The sequence below is a fragment of the Zonotrichia leucophrys genome, unplaced genomic scaffold (genome assembly GCF_028769735.1).
Source record: "Zonotrichia leucophrys gambelii isolate GWCS_2022_RI unplaced genomic scaffold, RI_Zleu_2.0 Scaffold_722_25400, whole genome shotgun sequence".
Taxonomy (NCBI): domain Eukaryota; kingdom Metazoa; phylum Chordata; class Aves; order Passeriformes; family Passerellidae; genus Zonotrichia; species Zonotrichia leucophrys.
The window spans coordinates 1-25,400 of record NW_026992927.1 but is presented as its reverse complement, the minus strand read 5'-3'; the positions used below and the strand labels follow the sequence as shown (position 1 = coordinate 25,400).

Genomic DNA, 25,400 nt, shown 5'->3' with positions numbered 1-25,400 from the left:
CCCCCAATCCACCTTTGGCATTGACCACACCCAGTTTATTTTGCATCTCATTTGCATAAATTTGCATCGGCGGCCGTCCGGTGGGCGGAGCTTCCATCTGGAGGGGGTGGGGCTTGTTCAGCTGTACAGGGAGAAGGGAGAGAGGTCAGACCAGTATAAACCAGTATAAACCAATATAACTAGTATAAACCAGTATAAACCAATATAAACCAGTATAAACCAGTATAAACCAATTAAGACCAATATAAACCAGTATAAACCAGTATAAACCAGTATAAACCAGTACAAACCAGTTCAAATTTTTCCCATTTTTTGCCATTTTTAACCCTTTTTTTGCCATTATTTTCCCCATTTTTTGCTCATTTTTCACCCAATTTTCCCCATTTTTCCCCTCCCAGTCCCTCCCAGTATAAACCAGTAACCCCAAACCCCCTCCCAGTACAAACCAGTATAAACCAGTTCAAATTTTTCCCATTTTTTGCCATTTTTAACCCTTTTTTTGCATTATTTTCCCCATTTTTTGCTCATTTTTCACCCAATTTTCCCCATTTTTCCCCTCCCAGTCCCTCCCAGTATAAACCAGTACAAACCAGTATAAACCAGTTCAAATTTTTCCCATTTTTATCCCATTTTTTGCCATTTTAACCCTTTAAATGCCATTTTTAACCCTTTTTTTGCATTATTTTCCCCATTTTTTGCTCATTTTTCACCCATTTTTCCCCATTTTTCCCCTCCCAGTCCCTCCCAGTATAAACCAGTACAAACCAGTAACCCCAGTTCCCATTTCCCCCCATTTTTAACCCTTTCTTCCCCATTTTTTGCTCATTTTTCACCCAATTTTCTCCATTTTTTTACCATTTTTCCCCTCCCAGTATAAACCAGTACAAACCAGTAACCCCAAACCCCATCCCAGTACAAACCAGTAACCCCAAACCCCTCCCAGTACAAACCAGTAACCCCAAACCCCCTCCCAGTACAAACCAGTATAACCCAGCCCCATTCCCAGTCACTCACCTGCTCCATACTGGTCCATACTGGTTTATACTGGTCCGTACTGGTTTGTACTGGTTTGTACTGGTTTGAGCTTGGCGGCGTCCAGGGAGCGGCTCAGGGCGACGGCGCGGCGCTGGGTGAAACTGGGAGTTACTGGTTTGTACTGGTTTGTACTGGTTTGTACTGGTTTGTACTGGGATGGGGTCTGGGATGAACTGGGAGTTACTGGTTTGTACTGGTTTATACTGGGATGAACTGGGAGTGGATTTGGGGCTTTAAAATGGTGAAAAATGGGCAAAAAATGGTGGAAAAATGGGATTTTTTCGGGGTTTTTTCTGCTTTTACTGGTCTATACTGGTTTATACTGGTCCATACTGGTTTATACTGGTTTGTACTGGTTTGTACTGGTCCATACTGGGATTGGGATGAACTGGGAGTGGATTTGGGGCTTTAAAATGGTAAAAAATGAGTAAAAAATGACCCAAAAATGGGATTTTTTCGGGGTTTTTTCTGCTTTTTCTGGTCCATACTGGTCTATACTGGTTTGTACTGGTTTGTACTGGTTTATACTGGTTTGTACTGGTTTTTCTCACCGCCAGCTCTCGGCTCTCCCGGATCCTCCGGAGCTGCCCCCGCCAGAGGGGGGAGGGGCGTCCGTCTGCAATGGGGGGGAGGGGCAAAAATAAAGGGGGCGGGGTCGGGAATCGCAAAATTCGCCAATTTTAACCCCCAAAAAATTCAGGAATTTCCTCCCAAAATTCCACCCCAAAGTTCCCAAATTTTTACCCCAAAAATTGCCAAAAATTAATGCAAAAATTCCCAATTTCTTCCCCCGAATTCCCAAAATTTTACCCCAAAAATCTTAAATTTTAACCCCAAAATATCCCAAAAATTTAATGCTAAAATTCCCAAAATTTTACCCCCAAATTCTCAAATTTTAACCCCAAAAATCCCAAATTTTTTCCCCAAAAATTCCCAAAATTTTACCCAAAATAATTCCACCCCAAAATTCCCAATTTTTACCCCAAAATTCCCAATTTTTAACCCCAAAAAGTCCCAAAGTTTAATGCTAAAATTCCCAAAATTCCACCCCAAAGTTCCCAATTTTTTTCCCCAAATTCCCAAAATCTTACCCCAAATATTTCCAAAATTTTCCCCCAAATTTGCAAAATTTTACCCCCAAAATCCCAATTTTTTCCCCCAAAAAATCCCAAATTTAAATGCAAAAATTCACTGAGTTTTACCCTCAAATTCCCAAAACTCCACCCCAAAATTCCAATTTTTTCCCCACAATTCTCAAAATTTAATGCTAAAATTCCCAAAGTTTTACCCCAAAAATCCCAATTTTTTCCCCCAAAAATTCCCAAATTTTAATGCAAAAATTCCCCAAATTTTACCCTCAAATTCCCAAATTTAAACCCAAAAATATTCAGAATTTTCCACCCAAAATTCCCGAAATTTTTCATAAAAAAACCCCCAAATTTCACCCCAAAATTCACAAAATTTACTCCAAAAATTCCCACATTTTAACCCCAAAAAATCCAGAATTTTTCTCTTTAGAATTCCCAAATTTTACCCCAAATATTCCAAATTTTTCCCCAAATTTCCACCCCAAAATCCCCAAATTTTCACTGAAAATTCCAATTTTTTAACCAATTTTTTTCCCAAATTTTCCATTTTTTACCTGTAAAGCTCCAATCAGGGAGGTCCCTGAGGGGGCTGGGGTTGAGACCTTGCCTGGAAAAATCCAAAATTGGAGAAATTTATAAAAAAAAATTAAAAATAATAAAAAAAAAATTTAAAATCCTTCAAAGTTTGGGTGAAAAAAATGGGATTAAAAAAATTGAAGTTTTAAAAGGATAAAAAAAAATTTAGGAAAAAAAATTAACAAAATTTTGACAAAAAAATACAAAAATTTTAGAGAAAAATCCAAAAATTAGGGAAAAAAATTTTTCTCAAATTTAATGAAAAAACTCAAAAAAATTTGGAAAAAAGTTTCTGAAATTTGAGTAAAAAAGCCCCAAAAATTGATAAAAAATTGTTTTAAAAAATTAAATTTATTGCCAAAAAATCCCTAAAATTTAAGAGAAATCTGAAAGTGCAAACGAAAAAAAAAATTTGGGGAAAAAATCCAAAAATTCCGGGTAAAAATCTTGAAGATTTTCGGAAAATTAATAAAAAAAATTTGGAAATAAATTTAAAATTTAAGAAAATTCTCCAAAACTTGAAGTAAAACCCGAAATTTCCTAAAAATTTTCTCCCAAAATTTCTGAATTTTCCCCAAATTTTGGGAAATTTTTGCTGAAAAATTCCAGAAAATGAAATTCCCGCGAAATTTCTGAAAAAAATCGCGCGAAATCGGCGAAATTACCGCGAAATCCTCCCCGTAAGCCACGCCCCCTTCATTAGAGGCCGCTCCTCCCTTAAGCCACGCCCCTTCACTCACGCCTCTCTCCATTGGCCGATGCGCTGCGGTGGGCGGGGCAAGGGGCGGAGCGATCGCGCCTGCAGCTCCGCTATGGGAAACAACGTCTGTCAGCACAAGCCACGCCCACCTCCGCTTAAACCACGCCCACCTCCCTTGATATCACTCCCAGCCAATTAAACCACGGTAATTTATCTTAGGCCACGCCCACATCTAATTAAGCACTTAATTAACCCTCCCTGTCCCTCCCCCTCCCCTCACGAGCCCTTCAGAGGCTTCTCCGGGACGAACCGAGCCAGAGCGCCCTGCGCGCAGCCATGTTGGAAACCAAAGGAAGTGACGTCACACGCACGCTGCGTGCAGAGCGGAAACATCCTGTTTCAGCCGCCATGTTGTACGGAATGACCACGAAGGAGCCGCCATTTTGTGGCTTCCCAGTAAAAGCGTTTGAGCGCCGCCATTTTAAACGGCAGGAAGCGGAAGTGCCGCCATTTTGACTCTGAGGGAGGTTTACGAACCTGCGTCTTTTTAAATTTATTTTTCTTTTTATATTGTTTTAAATTTTTTTTTATTTTCGGAATTTTAATTTTTTTTAATTTTTATTTTTAATTACCCGACTTTTTTTTTAATTTTATACGTTTCTGGTGCTTTTTAAATTTGATTTTTTTGATGCTTTTTTTTCCTATTTAGAAACCTCTTTAAGGTTTTAAAATATTATTTCGAAGGTTTTTTAGGGGTTAATATTTCGAAGCTTTTTAGAGTTTCTTTTGGGGCACTTTGAAGCTTTTCTAGAGTTTTTGGTAAATTTGGGAGTAGTTTTTTAATTTTTTATTTTATATCTTTATAGAGCTTTTTGTAGTATTGGATTCTTTGTGGGGACTTTTTGGCCGGTTTGGCTTTCCTGTAGTGTTTGGACGTTTTAAAATCTTTTATTTTAATTTTGGATTTTTAAATGTTTTTTTTTTCTAATTATTTTGAGACTTTTTTTTTTTTTTTTTTTTTTGTGGAGTTTGGGACTTTTTAAGGTATTTTTTAGTGGTTTTTTTAATAATTTTAAGGCTTTTCCAAGGCTTTTTTTCCTTTTTTTCTTGTTTTTTATTATTATTTTAGGACATCTAACGGGATGTTTATCAATTGTAGGACTTTTTAAATTAATACAAAAATTTTTAGGCTTTTTACGGTTTTGTCTGTGAACTTTGAGGCTTTTAAATCTTTTCTGGTAGAGTTTCTTTAATTTTCGGGCATTTTTGTGGAATTTAATCCTTTATTGATTTTTTTTTAATATTTTAAAAGTACTTTTTAGGCTTTTTAGGGATTTTTAAAGATTTTTCAGCCTTTTTAGTACAAAGTTTTTAAAATTTAATTCTTTTTTGGGCATTTTTTGTGTTTTTCCCTCACGCAATCCCCACACCCTCGCCTCTCCCAGGCCCCAGCCACTTCTCCGCAATTATTTTCCCCTCACGGCCACAATTTTGAGCAATTTTAATTAAAGTCCCATAATTTGTGTATTTTCCATGCAATTTTTAATGGTTTTAATTGTTTTAATTTGATATTTTCACGGCGATCGTTGCGCGCCGCCATTTTGTACGGTGAAAAAGCCGGTTTGCATTTTTACGCATGCGCAGCCGCCATGTTGTACGGTAAAGTACTTTATCAATGCGCATGCGCGTTCGCCATTTTGTACGGCAAAAACAATGCACGCCGCCATTTTCTACAGCAAACCATGCGGCCGCCTTGTTATACAGTAAGTTTCTTAATTATTGCGCATGCGCAGGTAGCATTTTCTACAGCAAACCATGCGGCCGCCATATTGTACGGCGCGTTCCTTTATTATTGCGCATGCGCGGCCGCCATTTTGTACGGCAAAATCCGTGCACGCCGCTATTTTCTCCAGCAAACCTCGCGGCTGCCTTGTTTTACACTAATTTTCTTTATTACTGCGCATGCGCAGGTGGCTCTTTCTGCAGAAAACCACGCGGCCGCCTTATTGTACGGCGCGTTCTTTTATTATTGCGCATGCGTAGGCGGCATTTTCTATGCGGTGGCCATATTGTACGGTGCGTTTCATTTATTATTGCGCATGCGTGGCCGCCATTTTGTACGGCAAAGACAAAGCACGCCGCCATTTTCTACATGAACCTCGCGGCTACCTATTTGTACAGTAAGTTTATTATTGCGCATGCGTAGGCGGCATTTCCTTCGCGGTGGCCATATTGTACGGCGCCTTCCTTTACTAGTGCGCATGCGTAGGCGGCATTTTCTATGCGGTGGCCATATTGTACGGCACGCTCCTTCATTATTGCGCATGCGCGGCTGCCATTTTGTGGTTCTCGTCACTCCTCTCAACGCGCCGCCATTTTGTACGGAATCCCCAAGCGGCCAAAAAACCCCAAACCCACCCAAATTTCCCCCAAAATAAACGAGTCCGGATTCTATTTTCGCGCGTTTTTTATTTTTTGGGGGTCGCCCCCTCCCCCCCTCAGCCCAGCGTGTCCTTCCAGGGCCTTTTTGGGGGTTCTGAGGGCGCCATTTTGGGGGGGTTCAGGGGGTTTTGAGCGAAAGTTTGACGGAGAGGACCTGGAAAAAACAAAATAATTTGAATTTTCAGGGAATTTTTTGAGGAAATTTTTGGGGTTTTTGGAGGGGTTTTGGGTCACCTTTGGCGGCGAGGTTGAGGTGGTTCCGGAGGCGCCACTGGCGCTGCTCGGCCTCGTGCGTGGCCTGGGCCTCGCGCCACTCTGCGGACGAGGGAACCCCAAAAAATCAAACTTGGGGTCCCCAAAAACGGGTTAAGGACCCCAAAAACGGGTTCGGGACGTCAAAAAATGGGTTTGGGGTGCGGAAAAATGGTTTAAATTCAATCCCCTTCTTTTTTTTCCCAAAATTCCAATTTTTAAATACCCAAAATTCCTTTTACTTTGCCTAAAATCTCCAATTTTTTTTCCCAAAATGCCCAAATTTTTTTCAAAATCCCGTATTTTTTCCCCAAAATCTCAAATTTTCTATCCCAAAAATCCTCATTTTTTTTCCTCAAAAATCCTCAAAATTTTTCCCCAAAAATCCCCCTTATTTTTGCCCAAAATCCCCAAATTTTTTTTTCAAAATCCCGTATTTTTTCCCCAAAATCCCAAATTTTCTATCCCAAAAATCCTCATTTTTTTTCCTCAAAAATCCCCAACTTTTTGCCCAAAATCCCCAAATTCTTTATTTAAAATCCCCAAATTATTTGCTTAAATCTCCAAGTTTTTTTACTCAAAATCCCCATTTTTCTCCCGTTTATTCCCCAAAAGTCCAAAATTTTTCCCCACATTTTCCCTCTATTTTTTTACCCAAAATCTCCATTTTTGCCTTGATTTTTGTGCCCAAAATCCCCAATTTTTCCCCTAAAATCCCAATACTAAAATCCCCATTTTTCCTCCATTTTTTACCCAAAATCCCCAAATTTTTTTGCATAAAACCCCAATTTTTCCCCAAAAATTTCATTTTTCTTACCCCAATTTTTTGCCCAAAATCCCCATTTCCACCCCCAATTTTATCCCCAAATCCCCAATTTTTTTTTACCCAAAAACCTCAATTTTTTCACCCAAAATCCCCATTTTTCCCCCTATTTTTTGTGCCTGAAATCCCCATTTTTTTCCCCCAAAATCCTCAATTTTTTCACCCAAAATTCCCATTTTTTTCACCCAAAATTTCTAATTTTTTTTCCCAAAATTCTCAAATTTTTTTTCCCAAAATTCCTAATTTTTTGTCCAAAATTCCCAATTTTTTTTCCCAAAATTCCCAATTTTTTTGCCCAAAATCCCCAATTTTTTTTGCCCAAAATTCCCAATTTTTTTGCCCAAAATCCCCATTTTCCCCCCATTTTTTGTGCCTGAAATCCCCTTTTTTTTCCCCCCAAAATCCTCAATTTTTTTGCCCAAAATCCCCAAATTTTTTTCCCAAAATTCTCTCTTTTTTTGCTGAAAATTCCCTCCTTTTTTGCCCAAAAATCCCAATTTTTTCCCCCAAAATCCTCAATTTTTTTTGCCCAAAATTCCCAATTTTTTTGCCCAAAATTCCCAATTTTTTCACCCAAAATTCCCAATTTTTTTCCCAAAATTCCCCTTTTTTTTCCCAAAATTCCCATTTTCCCCCCATTTTTTCACCTTTTTTCAGCTGTTTCAGGATCCCCCCCTTGCTTTGCTTGGTGGCGCCGGTGGGCGTGGCCGGGGGCGTGGCCGGGGGCGGGGCCACGCCCAGTTTGGCGCGGAGGGCGGGGACTCGGAGCAGCCCGGTCTGCAAGAGGCTGAAGCTGTTGGACGTCAGCCAATAGGTGAAGATCGCCTGGAAGAAAGAACCAATCAGAAGGCAGAATTCCGTAAAAGGGGCGGGGCTACAGCGCAAACCCGGAAGTGGCCAAAAATTCAGAAAATTTTGCGGTTTTTTCAATAAATTTCCAAATTTTCACATAAAAATTCTCAAATTTTTTTAACAATTCTTGAAGAAATCCGGATTTTTGGTTGAAAATCCCCAATTTTTAATTATCACCTTACGACACTTGGATAAAATTTTATTTTTAAAAAATATATTCAAATTTAGACGAAGTTTTTTTGGGTTTAAAAATATGATTTGGGGGAAAGTTTTTAGAATTTTGTTGAAAATCTGGTCATTGTAAAAATCTGGCATAGTAATTACTACAAAATAATAATATTAACAGTAATAGTAATAGCAATAATAATAATGTTAATAATAGTAGTGTTAATAAAAATAATTACAAAAATAGTAATAGGTGTAGTAAAAATATTATCATAATGTAATAATGATAATAGTAATAATTATAGCAAAAATATTTTTATAATGTAATAATAATATTAATAGTAATAAAAGAGATAAAAATAATATTATTTTTACTAATGGTAACAGTAAAAATAATACTTATAATGACAATACTAATAATAGCAATAACAGCAATATATAATAATAGTAATAATATTAGTAACAATAATAATATCAATAAAAATAATATAAATTGTTAAAATGATAATGATAATGATAATAATAACAATAATAGTAATAATAATAATTACAACAAAAATAATAATAATGCTAAAAAAAATCAATATTGCGTAATTATAATAGTACAAAAGTATTAGTAATAATAATTAAAAAATAATACTGAAAATAGTAATAATAATAATTATATTAGCAATTATAAAAAAGGTGTGGCTGAGGAAATTGGGGGCGGGACTAAAAAAATAGCAGGAAAAATGAGGCCACGCCCATTTTGAGAATGCCACACCCCCTTTTAAAGTGGCCACACTCACTTAAATAAAGCCACGCCTCCTTTAAGGTCGTCACGCCCACTGGAATGAAGCCACGCCCCCTTTAGAGTGGCCACGCCCACTAAAATAAAGCCACGCCCCTTTTAAAGTGACCACACCTACTTGAACGAGGCCACGCCCACCTTAAGGTTGTCACGCCCATTTGAATAAAGCCACGCCCCCTTCAGAGTGGCCACACCCACTTGAATAAAGCCACACCTCCTTTAAGGTTGCCACGCCTACTTGAACCAAGCCACGCCCCTTTTAAGTCACGCCCCCTAAAATAAAGCCACGCCCCCTTTAAAGTGGCCACACCCACTTGAATAAAGCCACGCCCCCTTCAAGGTTGCCACGCCCACTTGAATAAAGCCACGCCTCCTTTAAGGTTGCCACGCCTACTTGAACCAAGCCACGCCCCCTTTTAAGTCATTCCCACTAAAATAAAGCCACGCCCCCTTTAAAATGGCCACACCCTCTTGAATGAAGCCACGCCCTTTTTAAAGTGGCCACATTTACTTAAACGAAGCCACGCCCCCAGTTCAAATGGCCACGCCCCTATTTCACCAAACCACACCCCTTTTTAAAGTGGCCACACCCCTTATTTGTGACCACGCCCCCACTTTAATAGGCCCCGCCCCCTTTAAGCCCCGCCCCCGACTCACGGTGGGGAAGTGAACGATGAAGGGCAGGAAGAGAAGGGGGAGGAGCCTCAGGATTTGACGGACAGGCCCCGCCCCCGGCGCCGACACGCCCGTCTCCGCCCCCAGCTGTAATCATAAATATTCAAATTAGCCCCGCCCCTCATTTGCATAATGAAGCCCCACCCCTTTTTTTCCTATCTTACCCTTTAAATGCCCCAAAATCTTCAAAATTTACCAAAAATTTTAATTTTTTCGCTAAAAAATTGGAATTTTGTCCACTAAAATCCATTTTTTTCACCCCAAAATTCCCATTTTTAATGAAAATTCTGATTTTGTTCCCCTAAAATTCCCATTTTTTAGAAATACCCAATTTTGGAAGCAAAACTCATTTTTTTCCCCTCAAAAATTCCAATTTTTTCCCCTCAAATATTCCAATTTTTCCCTCCAAAATTCCAATTTTCCACCCCAAATTCTCATTTTTACCCAAATTTCAATTTTTCCCCAGAAACTTTCTTATTTTTTCCTCCAAAATTTCCATTTTACTAAACCCATATTTGTATTTTCCACCAAAACTTCAACTTTTTTCCTCAAAAATTCCCACTTTTAAACTCAAAAATCTCAATTTTCACCTAAAATTCTCATTTTTTTCACCTAAAAACCTCAAATTTTTTTCCCAAAAATCTGCATTTATAACCCAAAATTAATTTCCCCTAAAAACACACAAATTTATCCCTAAAAAAATCAATTTTTTGCTCTAAAATTTTCATTTTTCGCCCTAAAAACTCCATTTTTTCACGTAAAAACTTCAAATTTTTTTTTCTAAAACCCAAATTTTTAACCCAAAATTAATTTCCCCTAAAACCACCCAATTTTTCCCTAAAAAATAAATTATTTTCACCCCAAAATCCTCATTTTTCGCTGTAAAAACTCCATTTTTTCACCTAAAATCTTCATTTTTTCACCTAAAAACTTCAAATTTTTTCCCAAAAATCTCCATTTTTACCTCAAAATTTTCTTTTCAAAACCCTTAAATTATTCCCTAAAAATCTCAATTTTTTTTCCCTAAAATCTTCATTTTTCGCTCTAAAATTGCCATTTTTTGCTCTAAAAACTCCATTTTTTCACCTAAAATCTTCATTTTTTCACCTAAAAACTTCAAATTTTTTCCCCAAAATCTACATTTCTTACCCAAAATTAGTTTCTCCTTAAGAACCCCCAAAATTTTTTAAAAATTCCAAATTTTTGCTCTAAAATCCACATTTTTCGCTCTAAAATTGCCATTTTTTGCTCTAAAATCTTCATTTTTTCACCTAAAAACTTCAAATTTTTTTCCCAAAATCTCCATTTTTAACCCAAAATTAATTTCCCCTAAAAACCCCCAAATTTATCCCTAAAAAAATCAATTTTTTGCTCTAAAATCCTCATTTTTCGCTCTAAAAACTCCATTTTTTCACCTAAAATCTTCATTTTTTCACCTAAAAACTTCAAATTTTTTCCCAAAACCTCCATTTTTAACCCAAAATTAATTTCCCCTAAAAACCCCCAAATTTATCCCTAAAAAAATCAATTTTTTGCTCTAAAATCCTCATTTTTTGCCATAAAATCTTCATTTTTTCACGTAAAAACTCCATTTTTTCACCTAAAAACTTCATTTTTTTTTTCCCAAATCCCAAATTTTTGCCCAAAATTGGAATTTTTCAGCCCAAACCTCGAGCACGAGCCAGGTGGAGGCGGTGACCAGCACGGGCAGGACACAAAAATCCCAATTTGCCTCTAAAATCCCCATTTTTTGCTCTAAAATCTTCATTTTTTCACCTAAAAACTTCAAATTTTTTCCCCAAAATTCTGCATTTTTACCTCAAAATTTTCTTTTCAAAACCCTTAAATTATTCCCTAAAAATTTCAATTCTTTTCTCTAAAACCTTCATTTTTTGCTCTAAAATCCACATTTTTCGCTCTAAAATCTCCATTTTTTCACCTAAAATCTTCATTTTTTCACCTAAAAACTCCAAATTTTTTTCCCAAAATCTGCATTTTTAACCCAAAATTAATTCCCCTTTAAAAACCCCCCCAAAAAATCAATTTTTTGCTCTAAAATCCTCATTTTTCGCTCTAAAATCTTCATTTTTTCACCTAAAATCTTCATTTTTTCACCTAAAAACTTCAAATTTTTTTCCCAAAAATCTGCATTTTTACCTCAAAATTTTCTTTTCAAAACCCTTAAATTATTCCCTAAAAATTTCAATTTTTTTCCCTAAAACCTTCATTTTTCGCTCTAAAATCGCCATTTTTTCAGTAAAATCTCCATTTTTTCACCTAAAATCTTCATTTTTTCACCTAAAAACTTCAAATTTTTTTCCTAAAATCTGCATTTCTTATCCAAAATTAATTCCCCTTTAAAAACCTCCCAAAAATCAATTTTTTTGCTCTAAAATTCTCATTTTTCGCTCTAAAAACTCCATTTTTTCACGTAAAATCTTCATTTTTTCACCTAAAAACTTCATTTTTTTTTTCCCAAATCCCAAATTTTTGCCCAAAATTGGAATTTCTGAGCCCAAACCTCGAGCACGAGCCAGGTGGAGGCGGTGACCAGCACGGGCAGGACGTAGAAAGGGTCGGGGGCGGCCAAATTGTGGAACCAACCCAGCCCCCCCTGCAGCAGCCCCGGCACCGGCGCCGCCGCCATTCCCTGCAGGGCGAAGAAGAACGACACAAACAGGGGGGTCTGGGACCCCCAAAATCAATTAATTCCTCGAAAAATAATTAGGAAATCATTAAAAATTATTCTGGATTTTTTACGGAATTTTTCTAGGATTTTTTCGGGTTCTTTCTGATTTTTTTTCGATTTTTTTTGGATTTTTTTTCTGATTTTTTGAGGCTTTTTAACTGAATTTTTTCTGATTTTTTGGGGTTTTTTTCTGATTTCTTGGGGTTTTCTTACTGAATTTTTTCTGATTTTTTGAGGATTTTTCTTCTGATTTTTTGGGGTTTTTTTCTGAATTTTTGGGGATTTTTTTCTGATTTTTTGGGGATTTTTTTCTGATTTTTTGGGGTTTTTTTACTGAATTTTTTCTGATTTTTTGGGTTTTTTTAACTGAATTTTTTCTGATTATTTTTGGATATTTTATGAATTTTTTCTGATTATTTTTGGACTTCTTATGATTTTTTTCCAAAATTTTTTGAATTTTTTTCCCATTTTTTGGTATTTTTTTCTGATTTTTTTCACCCTTCCTTAGTTTTTATTAAAAAGATTTTAAAGTCTAAAATCCACCTGAAATTAGAAAATTTTGTTTTATTTTTAAAATGTTTTTTTTGTGTTTTTCAGAATTTTTGGGGATTTTTGGCCCCAATTGTGGAAGCAGCCCAGCCCCCGCCATTCCCTGCAGGGCCAAGAAAAACGACACAAACAGGGGGGTCTGGGACCCCCAAAAATGTTAATTAGTGCCTAATTAGTTAGGGATTAATTGGGGATCAATTGGGATTTTTTTTGGATTTTTTACGGATTTTTTTTCGGATTTTTTTTGGGTTTTTTCTGATTTTTTTGCGAATTTTTTTGGATTTTTTTCTGATTTTTTGGGGACTTTTTTCTGAATTTTTAGGAATTTTTTTCTGATTTTTTTAGAGTTTTTTTACTGAATTTTTTCTGATTTTTTTTAGATTTTTAACGAATTTTTTCCGGGTTTTTTTTAGATTTTTTATGAATTTTTTGGGATTTTTTGGGGTTCTTTTTACTGAATTTTTTCTGGGTTTTTCATGATTTTTTTTGGAGTTTTTAGGGTTTTTTTAATTAATTCTTTCTGATTTTTTTTTATTTTTTTATGAATTTTTTCTGGTTTTTTAGGGATTTTCTTTTGATTTTTTGGGATTTTTCTTACACAATTTTTTCTGAATTTTTGGGGTTTTTTACTGATTTTTTTCTGATTTTTAAAACATTTTTAGGTATTTTTTCAAAGATTTTTTAAGTCTAAAATTTATCTAAATTCAGAATATCTTTGGGTAATTTTGAGTGCTGATTTTGGGATTTTTTTGCAAATTTTTGGGGATATTTTGGAGCTGATTTGGGGATTTCTTGGGGCTGATTTTGGGATTTTTTTGGGGTTGATTTTGGATTTTGTTGGGAATTTTTTGGGTTCATTTTGGGGCTGATTTTGGATTTTTTTGGAAATTTTTTGGGAATTTGAGGAGCTGATTTTAGGATTTTTTGGGGTATTTTTTGGGACTTTTTGGGGGTTAATTTTGGAATTTTTAGGGGCAATTCTTTGGATTTTTTGGGGCTGATTTTGGATTTTTTGGGGACTGAATTTTGGATTTTTAAAGGAATTTTTTGGGATTTTTTTGGGCTGATTTTGGGATTTTTTGGGAGGTTTTTTGGGAATTTTTTGGGGCTGACTTTGGAATTTTTTTGGGGAGTGTTTTGGGAATTTTTAGGGCAGATTTTGAGATGTTTTGGGGAATTTTTTGGGGCTAATTTTGGATTTTTCAAGGCATTTTTTGAGACTGATTTTGGGGTTTTTTGGAGAGTTTTTTGGGGATTTTTTGGGGCTGATTTTGGAAATTTTCTGGGGCTTATTTTGGGATTTTTTGGGGTTGATTTTTCAAGATTTTTTTGATTTATTTGGGCTGAATTTGGGATTTTTTTGGGGACTGATTTTGGAATTTTTTGGGGAATTTTTTGGGGCAGATTTTGGGATATTTTTGGGAATTTTTGGGGGTATTTTAGAACTGATTTGGGGATTTTTTTGGGGCTGAATTTGGGACTTTTGGGGGCTGATTTTGGGATTTTTTGGGCTCTCCAAACCTGCACGAGCGGCACCAGGAAGCCCCGGAGCGGGTTCACGTTGTGACGTCGCTGGTACGACACCAGCTCCGAGTAAGCCACGGCCACTGAGGGGTTAAAAAGAGGCGTGGTCAGGCAGGGAGGGCGTGGTCAGCAGGCCACGCCCACCACCGACAAGCCACGCCCCCAAAATCCAAGAAAAAACAGCAAAAACCTGCAAAAAATTAACGTAAATTAAAATAGTGTGTGGCCCCTTTAAGAACAAGCCACGCCCACTTAATGTCCCAAGCCACGCCCATTTAACGTCCATATAAAGAATCGGACAAAGACAAAATAAGCCAAGTGAGGCCACGCCCCTTTTTGACCAAATTTGGGCGGTCTACCCTTAAAATGTACTAATGCCCATATAAGGAAATGCCCATTTAAGGTAACGTCCCCTTTAGGATTGCTGAATTTAAGCCACGCCCACTCTAAGTGAGGCCACGCCCATCCCACACAAGCCACGCCCCAAAAACTTGAGGGAAAAAATGCACAAAATTTATAAAATAATAACAATTAAAATACAATAAAAATACATTAAAAGCAAGCCCCGCCCACTTAATGCCCATATATGGTACAGCATAACCTTTAAGCCACGCCCACCACCCTTAAGCCACACCCACTTTGTCCCATTTAAATCAGGCTTCCTCCCATACCCCAAATATTGAGGCCACGCCCATAAGTCAATAAGCCACACCCACAAATCCACAAACCACGCCTCTAGGCCTTTAGCCACGCCCACCAGCCTTTAGCCACGCCCATTCATTTCCATTTATGGGCATTTTTATCCCAATTTTTCACCTTTTTTCACCCAAATTTCACCTCCCAACCCCTAAAATTTGAGGCCACGCCCACTAGCCAACAAGCCACGCCCACAACCATTAAGCCACGCCCCTTTAACTCAATTTTAAGTCATTTTAACCCCGTTTTTTCCCCTTTTTTCACCCAAATTTCACCTTCCACTCCATAGGCTTGGAGACCACGCCCACAATCCTTAAGCCACACCCACAACCCTTAAGCCACACCCACAACCCTTAAGCCACGCCCCTTAAATTCAATTTTGATGCATTTTAACCCCATTTTTTGTCATTTTAACCCCATTTTTTCACCTTTTCTCACCCAAATTTCACCTCCCAACTCCCAGAATTTGAGACCACACCCACAATTCAGTAAACCACGCCCACAACCACTTTAAGCCACACCCACAACCCTTAAGCCCCGCCCCTAGAATTCAATTTTGATGCATTTTAACCCCATTTTTTCTCATTTTAACCCCATTTTTTCACCTAAATTTCACCTTCCACTCCATAGGCTGAGACCACACCCACAACCCTTAGGCCACGCCCACAACCCTTAAGCCACACCCCTTCAACCCCATTTTTGTGCATTTTAGCCTCATTTTAACCCCATTTTTTCACACAAATTTCATCTCCTACCTCCCAAATATTGAGGCCACGCCCCCTCCCATTAAGCCACGCCCCTATAACTCAATTTTGATGCATTTTAACCCCATTTTTTGTCATTTTAACCCCATTTTTTCACCGTTTTTCCCCCAAATTTCGCCGGTTTTTTTCCCCGATTTCAGGCCCCGCCCCCCGGCTCTGGGCCCCGCCCACCCTGGTTGGGGTCGGAGCCCCGCTTGGCCTCGGCCATTTTTTTCCCTTTTTTCACCCAAATTTCACCTTCCACTCCATAGGCTTGGAGGCCACGCCCACAATCCTTAAGCCACACCCACAACCCTTAGGCCACACCCACAACCCTTAAGCCACGCCCCTATAATTCAATTTTGATGCATCTTAACCCCATTTTTTGTCATTTTAACCCCATTTTTTCACCTTTTTTCACCCAAATTTCACCTCCCACCTCCCAAATGTTGAGACCACGCCCCCAACCCTTAAGCCACGCCCCTATAACTCAATTTTAATGCATTTTAACCCCATTTTTTGTCACTTTAACCCCATTTTTTGACGTTTTTTCACCCAAATTTCACCTTCTACTCCATAGGTGTGGAAGCCACGCCCACAATCCTTAAGCCACGCCCACAACCCTTAAGCCACGCCCCTTCAACCCAATTTTTGTGCATTTTAGCCCCATTTTAACCCTATTTTTTCTCATTTTAACCCCATTTTTTCACCCTTTTCCACCCAAATTTCACCTCTCAACCCTCACCTTTTGAGGCCACGCCCACAACCCTTAAGCCACGCCCCTTAAATACAATTTTGATGCATTTTAACCTCATTTTTGGTCATTTTAACCCCATTTTTTCACCTTTTTTCACCCAAATTTCACCTCCCAACCCCCAAATTTTGAGGCCACGCCCACAACCCTTAAGCCACGCCCACAACCCTTAAGCCACACCCCTTCAACCCCATTTTTTGCCATTTTAGCCCCATTTTTCCACCTTTTTTCACCCAAATTTCACATTTCACTCCATAGGCTTGGAGGCCACGCCCACAACCCTTAAGCCACACCCCTATAATTCAATTTTGATGCATTTTAACCCCATTTTCGGTCATTTTAATCCCATTTTTTCACCCAAATTTCACCTCCCACCTCCCAAATGTTGAGACCACGCCCACAATCCTTAAGCCACGCCCACAACCCTTAAGCCACGCCCCTAAAATTCAATTTTCATGCATTTTAACCCCATTTTTTCTCATTTTAACCCCATTTTTTCACCATTTTTCACCCAAATTTCACTTCCCACCTCCCAAATGCTGAGGCCACGCCCACAAACCTATAAGCCACGCCCACAACCCTTAAACCACGCCCACTAAATTCAATTTTGATGCATTTTAACCCCATTTTTTCACCGTTTTTCCCCCAAATTTCGCCGTTTTTCCCCCAAATTTCGCCCTTTTTCCCCCAGATTTCAGGCCCCGCCCCCCAGCTCTCGGCCCCGCCCACCCTGGTTGGGGTCGGAGCCCCGCTTGGCCTCGGCCATGTTTTCCCCTAAATGTCACCTTCCACTCCATAGGCTTGGAGGCCACGCCCACAATCCTTAAGCCACACCCACACCCCTTAGGCCACGCCCACAACCCTTAATAAATTTACTATTGTTTTGCCACTTTTTGTCTATTAAATTTACTTTTTTTTGCACTTTAACCCCATTTTTTCTCATTTTAACCCCATTTTTTCGCCTTTTTTCACCCAAATTTCACCTCCCAACCCCTAAATTTTGAGACCACGCCCACTAACCAATAAGCCACGCCCATAGCCCTTAAGCCACGCCCCTTTAACCCAATTTTAAGTCATTTTAGCCCCATTTTTTCACCTTTTTTCACCCAAATTTCACCTTCCACTCCATAGGCTTGGAGGCCACGCCCACAACCCTTAAGCCACACCCACAACCCTTAAGCCACGCCCACTAAATGCAACTTTGATGCATTTTAACCCCATTTTTTGTCATTTTAACCCCATTTTTTCACCTTTATTTCACCCAAATTTCACCTCTGACCTCAAACTTTGATGCCACGCCCACAACCCTTAAGCCACGCCCCTTAAGTTCAATTTTTATGCATTTTAACCCCATTTTTTGTCATTTTAACCCCATTTTTTCACCTTTTTTTGCTCAAACTTCCCGTCTTCAATGCCCAAAAATCTCAATATTTGAAGCCACGCCCAAAACCCTTAAGCCACGCCCACTAAATTCAATTTTGATGCATTTTAACCCCATTTTTTGTCATTTTAAGCCCATTTTTTCATCTCTTTTTACCCAGATTTCGCCTTCCACTCCACAGGTGTAGAAGCCACGCCCACAATCCTTAAGCCACGCCCACAACCCTTAAGCCACGCCCCTAAAATTCAATTTTCATGCATTTTAACCCCATTTTTTGTCATTTTAACCCCATTTTTTTACCTGTTTCCACCCAGATCTCACCTCCTACCTCAAACTTTGATGCCACGCCCACACCCCTTAAGCCACACCCATAACCCTTAAGCCACGCCCCCTAAGTCCCATTTTTTCTCCATTTTACCCTCATTTTTGGTCATTTCTACCCCATTTTTTCACTGTTTTTCCCCCAAATTTCGCCATTTTTCACCCAAATTCCGCCGTTTTTTCCCCCGGATTTCAGGCCCCGCCCCCCGGCTCTGGGCCCCGCCCACCCTGGTTGGGATCCGTGCCCCGTTTGGCCTCGGCCACGCGCTGGGAGAGGCGCTGGAGCTGGGGCAGGTGCCGGCCCAGCCGGGCGGCCTCGCGCTGCCCCCGCAGCACCAGCGGCAGCAGCAGCACCCGCGCCCCCACCGTGCCTGAAATGGGAGAAAAAACAGAAAATTTGGTCAATTTTAATTTTTAATGGGTTTGAAATATGTGAAGGTTGAGGAAAAATCAAAAGGATTGGCGGAAAAATGTAAAAAATTGAGCAAAATTGCGAAAATTTGAAGCCAAAATGTCTAAATTTGACCCCAAAACCTGAGCCCAAAATCTACCAGAAATTGACCCAAAAAACACCGAAATTTGACCCAAAAACTCACCAGAGTTTGACCCAAAAAACACCAAAAATTGACCGCAAAACCCACCAAAAGTCAACCCAGAAAATCACCAAAATTTGACCCCAAAACGTAACCCCAAGCACACAAAACCTGACTCCAAAACCCACCAAAAATTGACCCAAAAATCACCAAAAATAGACCCAAAAATCATCAAAATTTGACCCCAAACCCACCAAAATTTGACCCCAAAATCCACCAAAATTTGATCCCAAAATCCCAATTTCTTCCCCCAAAACCCCCAAATTTTCCCCCAAATTTTTCCCCAAAAATCCCCTATTTTTCTCCCTAAATATCCCTATTTTTTCCCCAAATTTTCCCCCAAACTTCCCCCAAAATCCCATTTTTTTCTCCCAAAACCTCCATTATTTCCCCCAAAACTTCCCCAAAAATCCCAATATTTATCCCCCAAAACCCCAATTTTTTCCCCAAATTTTCCCCCCAAAACCCCAATTTTTTTCCCAAATTTTCCAAAAAATCCCAATTCTTTCCCCAAATTTTCCCCCAAAAATCCCAATTTTTCCCCCAATTTTTCCCCAAAAAATCCCAATTTTTCCCCAATTTCCCCCCATCCCCTCACCTGCAGCGATGGCTCCCCACCAGGGCAGCCCCAGGTCCAGGTGCAGAAATTCCAGAAGGTTCTGGATCATTCCCACGGGGGTGGAGCCGCCCAGGCCCAGCTCCTCCAACCGGGGCTCCCCCAAATTCACAGAATTCCCCAAAATTTCGGGAATTTCTGGGGGGGGGGAGGGGGGGGGAGGAGGCTGGGAAAAAAAGGAAAAAATAAATTAAAATTTGGACAAAAAAAATTGCAAAATTTCACCCCAAAATTCACAAAAATTCCAAATATTTCACCAAAAATTATTAAAATTTGACCCTAAAATTTCACCCCAAAATTCACCAAAAATTATTAAAATTTGACCCTAAAATTTCACCCCAAAATTCACCAAAATTCCCAATATTTCACCAAAAATTATTAAAATTTGATCCTAAAATTTCACCCCAAAATTCACCAAAATTTCACCTAAAATCATTAAAATTTGACCCTAAAATTTCACCTCGAAATTCACCAAACTTCCCAATATTTCCATTAAAATTAATAAAATTTGATCCCAAAATCATTAAAATTTGACCCTAAAATATCACCCCAAAATTCACCAAACTTCCCAATATTTCACCTAAAATTATTAAAATTTGACCCTAAAACCTCTCCCCAAAATTCATCTTAAATTATCAAAATTTGATCATAAAATTTCACCCCAAAATTCACCAAAATTTCACCTAAAATTATTAAAATTTGACCCTAAAATTTCACCCCAAAATTCACCAAAATACAAAATATTTCACCAAAAATAATTAAAATTTGACCCTAAAATCTCACCCCAAAATTCACCAAAATTTCACCTAAAATTGTTAAAATTTGACCCGAAAATCTCACCCCAAAATTCACCAAAAATTATTAAAATGTGACCTTAAAATCTCCAATTTCACAAAAACTCCCAAAATTTGACCCAAAATTTGATGCTAAACCCAAAAAAAGTTTGACCCAAAATCCCAACCAAAAAACCCCAAAAATTTGACCCAAAATCACCAAATTTGGACCAAAAAAACCCAAAAATTTGAACCAAAACCCAAAATTTTGACCCAAAATCCTGACCAAAAAAACCCCCAAAATTTTGACCCAAAATCCCAAAATTTTGATTAAAAACGCCCAAAAATTTGAAGAAAAAATCCCAAAAATTTGACCCAAAATCACCCAAAAATTTGAACCAAAACCACAAAAAGTTTGACCCAAAATTTTGACCAAAAGACCCCAAAATTTTAAACCAAAACCCAAAAATTTTGACAAAAAAACCCAAAAAAATTGACCCAAAATCACCAAATTTCAACCAAAAACCCCAAAATTTTGACCCAAAATTTTGAATAAAAACCCAAAAATTTGACCTAAAATCCCAAAATTTTGATTAAAAAACCCCAAAAATTTGAAGGAAAACCCAAAATTTTGACTCAAAATTTGAAGAAAAACCCCAAAAATTTGACCCAAAATCACCAAATTTGGACCAAAAACCCCCAAAAATTTGAACCAAAACCCCAAAAAGTTTGACCCAAAGACCCCAAAATTTTAAACCAAAACCCAAAAATTTTGACCAAAAAAATCAAAATTTTGACCAAAAACCCCCCAAAAATTGACCCAAAATCACCAAATTAGGATCAAAACCCCCAAAAATTTGACCCAAAATCCCAAAATTTTGACTAAAAACCCCAAAAATTTGAACCAAAACACAAAATTTGAAGAACAACCCAAAAAATTGACCCAAACTCACCAAATTTGGATCAAAACCCCCAAAAATGTGACCCAAAATCCCCAAATTTCGACTAAAAACCCCCAGAAATTTGACCCAAAACCCAAAATTTAAAGAAAAATCCAAAAAATTTGACCCCAACTCCCTGAATTGAATCAAACCCTCTCAAATTGGACCCAAAAAAATCAAAATTTGAGCCCAGATTGAACCTGGCTCCCAAAATCAACCTCAGAATTTAACCCCAGACCCAAATTTCCCTCAAATTTCCCTCAAATTTTCCCCAAAACCCTCAAATTTCCCTCAAATTCTACAAATTTATCTCAAATTTATCCCAAAAATCCCCATAAATCCCAAACTTCCCTCAAAATTTCCCTCAAATTTCCTCCAAAACCTCCAAATTTTAGTCAGAAATCCCTCAAAATCCCCAAATATTCCTCAAAATCCTCAAATTTCCCTCAAATTTTCCCCAAAAACCCAAAATTTCCCTCAAAATCCCCCAAATTTCCCTCAAATTCTATAAATTTCTCTCAAATTTTCCCCAAAAATCCCACATTTCCCTCACATTCCCCCCTAAATTTCCCTGAAAATTTCCCTCAAAATCCCCCCAGAACCCCAAATTTCCCTCAAAATTCTCCCGAACCCCCAAATTTCCCTCATTACTCCCAGATTTCCCTTAAATTTCCCCTTAAAACCCAAAATTTTCCCAAAAAAACTCGAAAATTTTTCTTAAATTCCCCCCAAATTTTCCCGCCTCACCTGCCCTGCGTCGCTCGCCACCCCCCTCACGGCCGGGGCTCCGCAGCACCACACGGGACCCCGAAATCTCTGCAGGAAATAACAATTTTTGTGCATTTATAACGTCAAAATCTTCACTTTAACGACAAAACCTCCACTAGAAAAACGGGAAAAAATTTAAAAATTAATTTCCGGCTCACCTGAGCCCTCAGGGCGCGTAGCAGCGGCCGCAGCCGCGGGGTCGCCGCCGCCATCATGGCGGACTGAGGGGAGCAGGAAGAAGGGCGGGGCTTAAGCGCTGAGGGGGAGTGCCCGCCAAAACCGCGGCTGCTGATTGGTCAACTGAGTTCTGCGCATGCGTATTAATGATAAAATAAATGAAGCGCCATTTTGTTTAAGGGCAGCCCTCAGTGAGGCGTGGCCGAAAGGAGGATGCGGGAATAAATCCGCCAATAGGAGAGCTACTTGTGCCAGCGCATGCGCACTAGTCAGATGAAGAGCGCCTAGCGCCATGTTAAGTAAGGGCAAAAGTGATGGAGTGACGTCACAGAAAGGGAAACCACGCCCATTTTCCCCCTCAGGACGCGCCGCCATTTTGGATCCGCCGCCGCTCCCTGAGGTAACAACGGGAGGGGCGACCCCGCCTCAAAATTGGGAGGTCGAAAATGCCCCAAAAAAACCTTAAAACTACCCCTAAAAATTCCCAAACTTTGGGGGGGTTTAGGAGCGCCACATCTTAAACCCATCTAGAGACCACCCCCCCGAATTCCTCCGAAATTGGGGCCTAATTTCACATTTTAGTCTCTCCGAATTGGGTTTGAAAAGGTCCCAAAAATCCTCCAAAATCCTCCCAAATTTGTGGGTTAAGGGGCTCTAAACTAAACCGAAATTTGGAGGGGCTGTGGAGGTTTTAAGACCCACAAAATTCCTCCCAAAATCCTCCCAAATTTTTGGAACATTAAAAAGCCCCAGACCGTGAAACATCCCCAAAATTGGGTGTCCAAAAAAAACCCCCAAAACACTGAAAATCCCTAAAATTTGGGGCTTTTTAGGTGATCCAAACTGTCCAAATTTGAGCCTTCAAAGAAGCCAAAGAAATCCCAAAATAACCCTGAATTTCCCTAAATTTAGCTCAAATCCCCTTAAAATACTCTCAGAAGCCCCAAAATTCCTGAAAATCTCCCCAAATTTTCTCTTTCTCCCCCTCAGGTGATGCCAGACCTTCCCAAAGATCCCCCAGATTTGGGGTCTCTCCAGGTGAGCCCCCCTCAAACCCCAAAATCTCCCTAAATCCTCCCAAAAAATCCCCCCAAATTCAAATTTCCCAAATTTGTCCTAAATTTCCACAAATCCCCCAAATTTCTCTCTTAGATTCCCAAAAATCCCCCAAATTCCATAAATCCCACCCAAAACCCCCGGATTTTTTTCCCAAATCCCAAAAATTCCTGAATTTTCCCCCCAAAACCCCCAAGTTTCCTCAAAATTCCTTTTTTTTTCCCTAAAAATTCTGATTTTTCCCCTCAGGAACTGTGGGGCCGCACTGCAGCAGCCTCTGCTGTGCTTCCTGGCTGAGATTGAACCTCCAAAACCCCTTAAAAAACCCCCAAATCCCCACAAAATTAATGATTTTCCCACAAAATTCCCTTTTTTTCTCAAAAATTCCCATTTTTGCCGAATTTTCCCCTCATGATTTGCAGGCTGCCCTGGAGGGGGCGGTTCCCGGCTGAGGCCGAGCCCGCCAAACCTCTCCCAAAAACCTCATTAAAAAAACCCCAAAACCCCCAAAATTCCCAATTTTTTCCCTCAAAACCCTCAAATTTTCCCCAAAATTCCCTTTTTTCCCCAAAAATTCCCATTTTTGCCGAATTTTCCCCTCATGATTTGCAGGCTGCCCTGGAGGGGGCCGTGCCCGGCTGAGGCCGAGCTCCCCAACTCCACTTTCCCGCTCTCAAAAACTCCTTAAAAAAACCCCAAAAAACCCCAAAATTCCCATTTTTCCCCCCAACCCCCCAAGTTTTCCCTTAATTCCCCTTTTTTTTCCCTCACAACCTTCAAATTTTCCCAAAAATTCCCATTTTTCCCAAACTTTCCCCTCAGGAGTTGCGGGCTGCCCTGGAGGGGGCGGTTCCCGGCTGAGGCCGAGCCCGCCAAACCTCTCCCAAAAACCTCATTAAAAAAACCCAAAACCCCCAAAATTCCCAATTTTTTCCCTCAAAACCCTCAAATTTTCCCCAAAATTCCCTTTTTCCCAAAAAATTCCCATTTTTGCCGAATTTTTCCCTCAGGAGTTGCGGGCTGCCCTGGAGGAGGTGGTTCCCGGCTGAGGCCGAGCCCGCCAAACCTCTCCCAAAAACCTTTAAAAAAAACCTCAAAACCCCAAAATTCCCATTTTCCCCCCACAATATTCCCGAATCTCCCCCAAATTCCATAAATTTCCCCAAAAATTCCCATTTTTCCCGAATTTTCCCCTCATGATTTGCCGGCTGCCCTGGAGGGGGCCGTGCCCGGCTGAGGCCGAGCTCCCCAACTCCACACCCCCCCCCTCAAAAACCCCTTAAAAAAAAACCCAAAAAACCCCGAAAATTCCCATTTTTTCCCCCAAATTTTCCCAAAATTCCCATTTTTTCCCCGATTTTCCCCTCAGGAGCTGCGGGCCGCCCTGGAGGGGGCGCTGCTGCGCTGCCCGGCCGAGGCCGAGCCCCCCGAGCTGGGCCCGGTGCTGCGGCTGCCGCTGCTCCCGACGGAGAAACTGAAACTCGTGCAGGGCAAACGGATCCTCTGCGACAACCTGGAGTGGGTGAGGAAAATCTCATTGATTTGGGAATTTTCATGGGATTTTTGGGGATTTTTTGGGGATTTTTATGAGGTATTTTTAGGATTTTTTGGGGAATTTTTTGGGATTTTTATGAGGTATTTTTGAGATTTTTTGGGGATTTTTAATGGGATATTTGAGGGGGCTTTGGGGATTTTTTGGGATTTTTTGGGGATTTTTTTTGGATTTTTATGAGGTATTTTTAGGATTTTAATGGGAATTTTTGGGGAATTTTTATGGGATTTTTTTTGGATTTTTTGGGATTTTTATGAGGTATTTTTGAGAATTTTTGGTGATTTTTTAGGGATTTTTTGGTATTTTTTGGGGAATTTTTGGGAGATTTTTTGTTGATTTTATGAGGTTTTTCTGGGATTTTTTGGGATTTTTATGAGGTATTTTTGAGATTTTTTGGGGATTTTTAATGGGATTTTTTGAGGGGGCTTTGGGGATTTTTTTGGTGATTTTTTTGGAATTTTTTGGTATTTTTTGTTGATTTTATGAGGTTTTTGTGGGATTTTTTGGGGATTTTTATGAGGTTTTTTAAGGATTTTTATGGGGATTTTAATGGGATTTTTTGAGGGGGCTTTGGGGATTTTTCAGGGATTTTTTGGTGATTTTTTGGGGATTTTTTGGTATTTTTTGTTGATTTATGGGGGTTTTTTTGGGATTTTAATGGGGTTTTTGTGGGAATTTTTATGGGATTTTTTGGGATTTTTATGAGGTATTTTTGAGATTTTTTGGGGATTTTTAATGGGATTTTTTGAGGGGGCTTTGGAGATTTTTTCGGGATTTTTTGGTGATTTTTTTGGGGAATTTTTTGGTGATTTTTTGGGGAATTTTTTGGTATTTTTTGTTGATTTTTATGAGGTTTTTCTGGGATTTTT

General features: G+C 39.2%; 2 protein-coding genes and 1 long non-coding RNA gene across 3 annotated transcripts; 1 reads left to right on the top strand and 2 right to left on the bottom strand.

Annotated features, from left to right (window-relative positions):
• Positions 1-13: 13 nt before the first annotated feature.
• MRPL52 (mitochondrial ribosomal protein L52) lies at positions 14-3,758 on the bottom strand. Its single transcript, XM_064701492.1, has 6 exons — positions 3,710-3,758; positions 3,440-3,509; positions 2,678-2,730; positions 1,587-1,651; positions 1,015-1,126; positions 14-121 (listed from the first exon to the last, which is right to left on the bottom strand). The coding sequence occupies exons 1-5, from the start codon at positions 3,735-3,737 to the stop codon at positions 1,040-1,042; spliced, it is 303 nt and encodes a 100-aa protein (XP_064557562.1). The 5' UTR covers positions 3,738-3,758; the 3' UTR covers positions 14-121; positions 1,015-1,039.
• Positions 3,759-5,848: 2,090 nt separating this feature from the next.
• Positions 5,849-21,967, bottom strand: OXA1L (OXA1L mitochondrial inner membrane protein). The gene is made up of 10 exons (XM_064701493.1): positions 21,905-21,967; positions 21,726-21,794; positions 19,247-19,430; positions 18,283-18,426; positions 14,158-14,243; positions 11,920-12,084; positions 9,381-9,485; positions 7,564-7,741; positions 6,076-6,156; positions 5,849-5,995 (listed from the first exon to the last, which is right to left on the bottom strand). The coding sequence occupies exons 1-10, from the start codon at positions 21,959-21,961 to the stop codon at positions 5,898-5,900; spliced, it is 1,167 nt and encodes a 388-aa protein (XP_064557563.1). The 5' UTR covers positions 21,962-21,967; the 3' UTR covers positions 5,849-5,897.
• Positions 21,968-22,235: 268 nt separating this feature from the next.
• On the top strand, positions 22,236-24,495 carry LOC135441941 (uncharacterized). The gene is made up of 3 exons (XR_010438585.1): positions 22,236-22,323; positions 22,914-22,961; positions 24,349-24,495. It is a non-coding gene; the product is annotated as an uncharacterized LOC135441941 (long non-coding RNA).
• The last annotated feature ends 905 nt before the right edge of the window (positions 24,496-25,400 follow it).

Bases quoted from the DNA above. Each gene is read 5' to 3' on its own strand.
- MRPL52 (XM_064701492.1), bottom strand. From the start codon at position 3,737: ATGGCTGCGCGCAGGGCGCTCTGGCTCG. The intron at 3,510-3,709 runs GTTCGTCCCGGA...TGTTTCCCATAG, and splicing joins GCGCAGGGCGCTCTGGCTCG to CGGAGCTGCAGGCGCGATCG. The intron at 2,731-3,439 runs GTGAGTGAAGGG...GGATTTTTCCAG, and splicing joins ATCGGCCAATGGAGAGAGGC to GCAAGGTCTCAACCCCAGCC.
- OXA1L (XM_064701493.1), bottom strand. From the start codon at position 21,961: ATGATGGCGGCGGCGACCCCGCGGCTGCGGCCGCTGCTACGCGCCCTG. The intron at 21,795-21,904 runs GTGAGCCGGAAA...TATTTCCTGCAG, and splicing joins TACGCGCCCTGAGGGCTCAG to AGATTTCGGGGTCCCGTGTG. The intron at 18,427-19,246 runs GTGAGGGGATGG...CTCCCATTTCAG, and splicing joins GTGGGGAGCCATCGCTGCAG to GCACGGTGGGGGCGCGGGTG.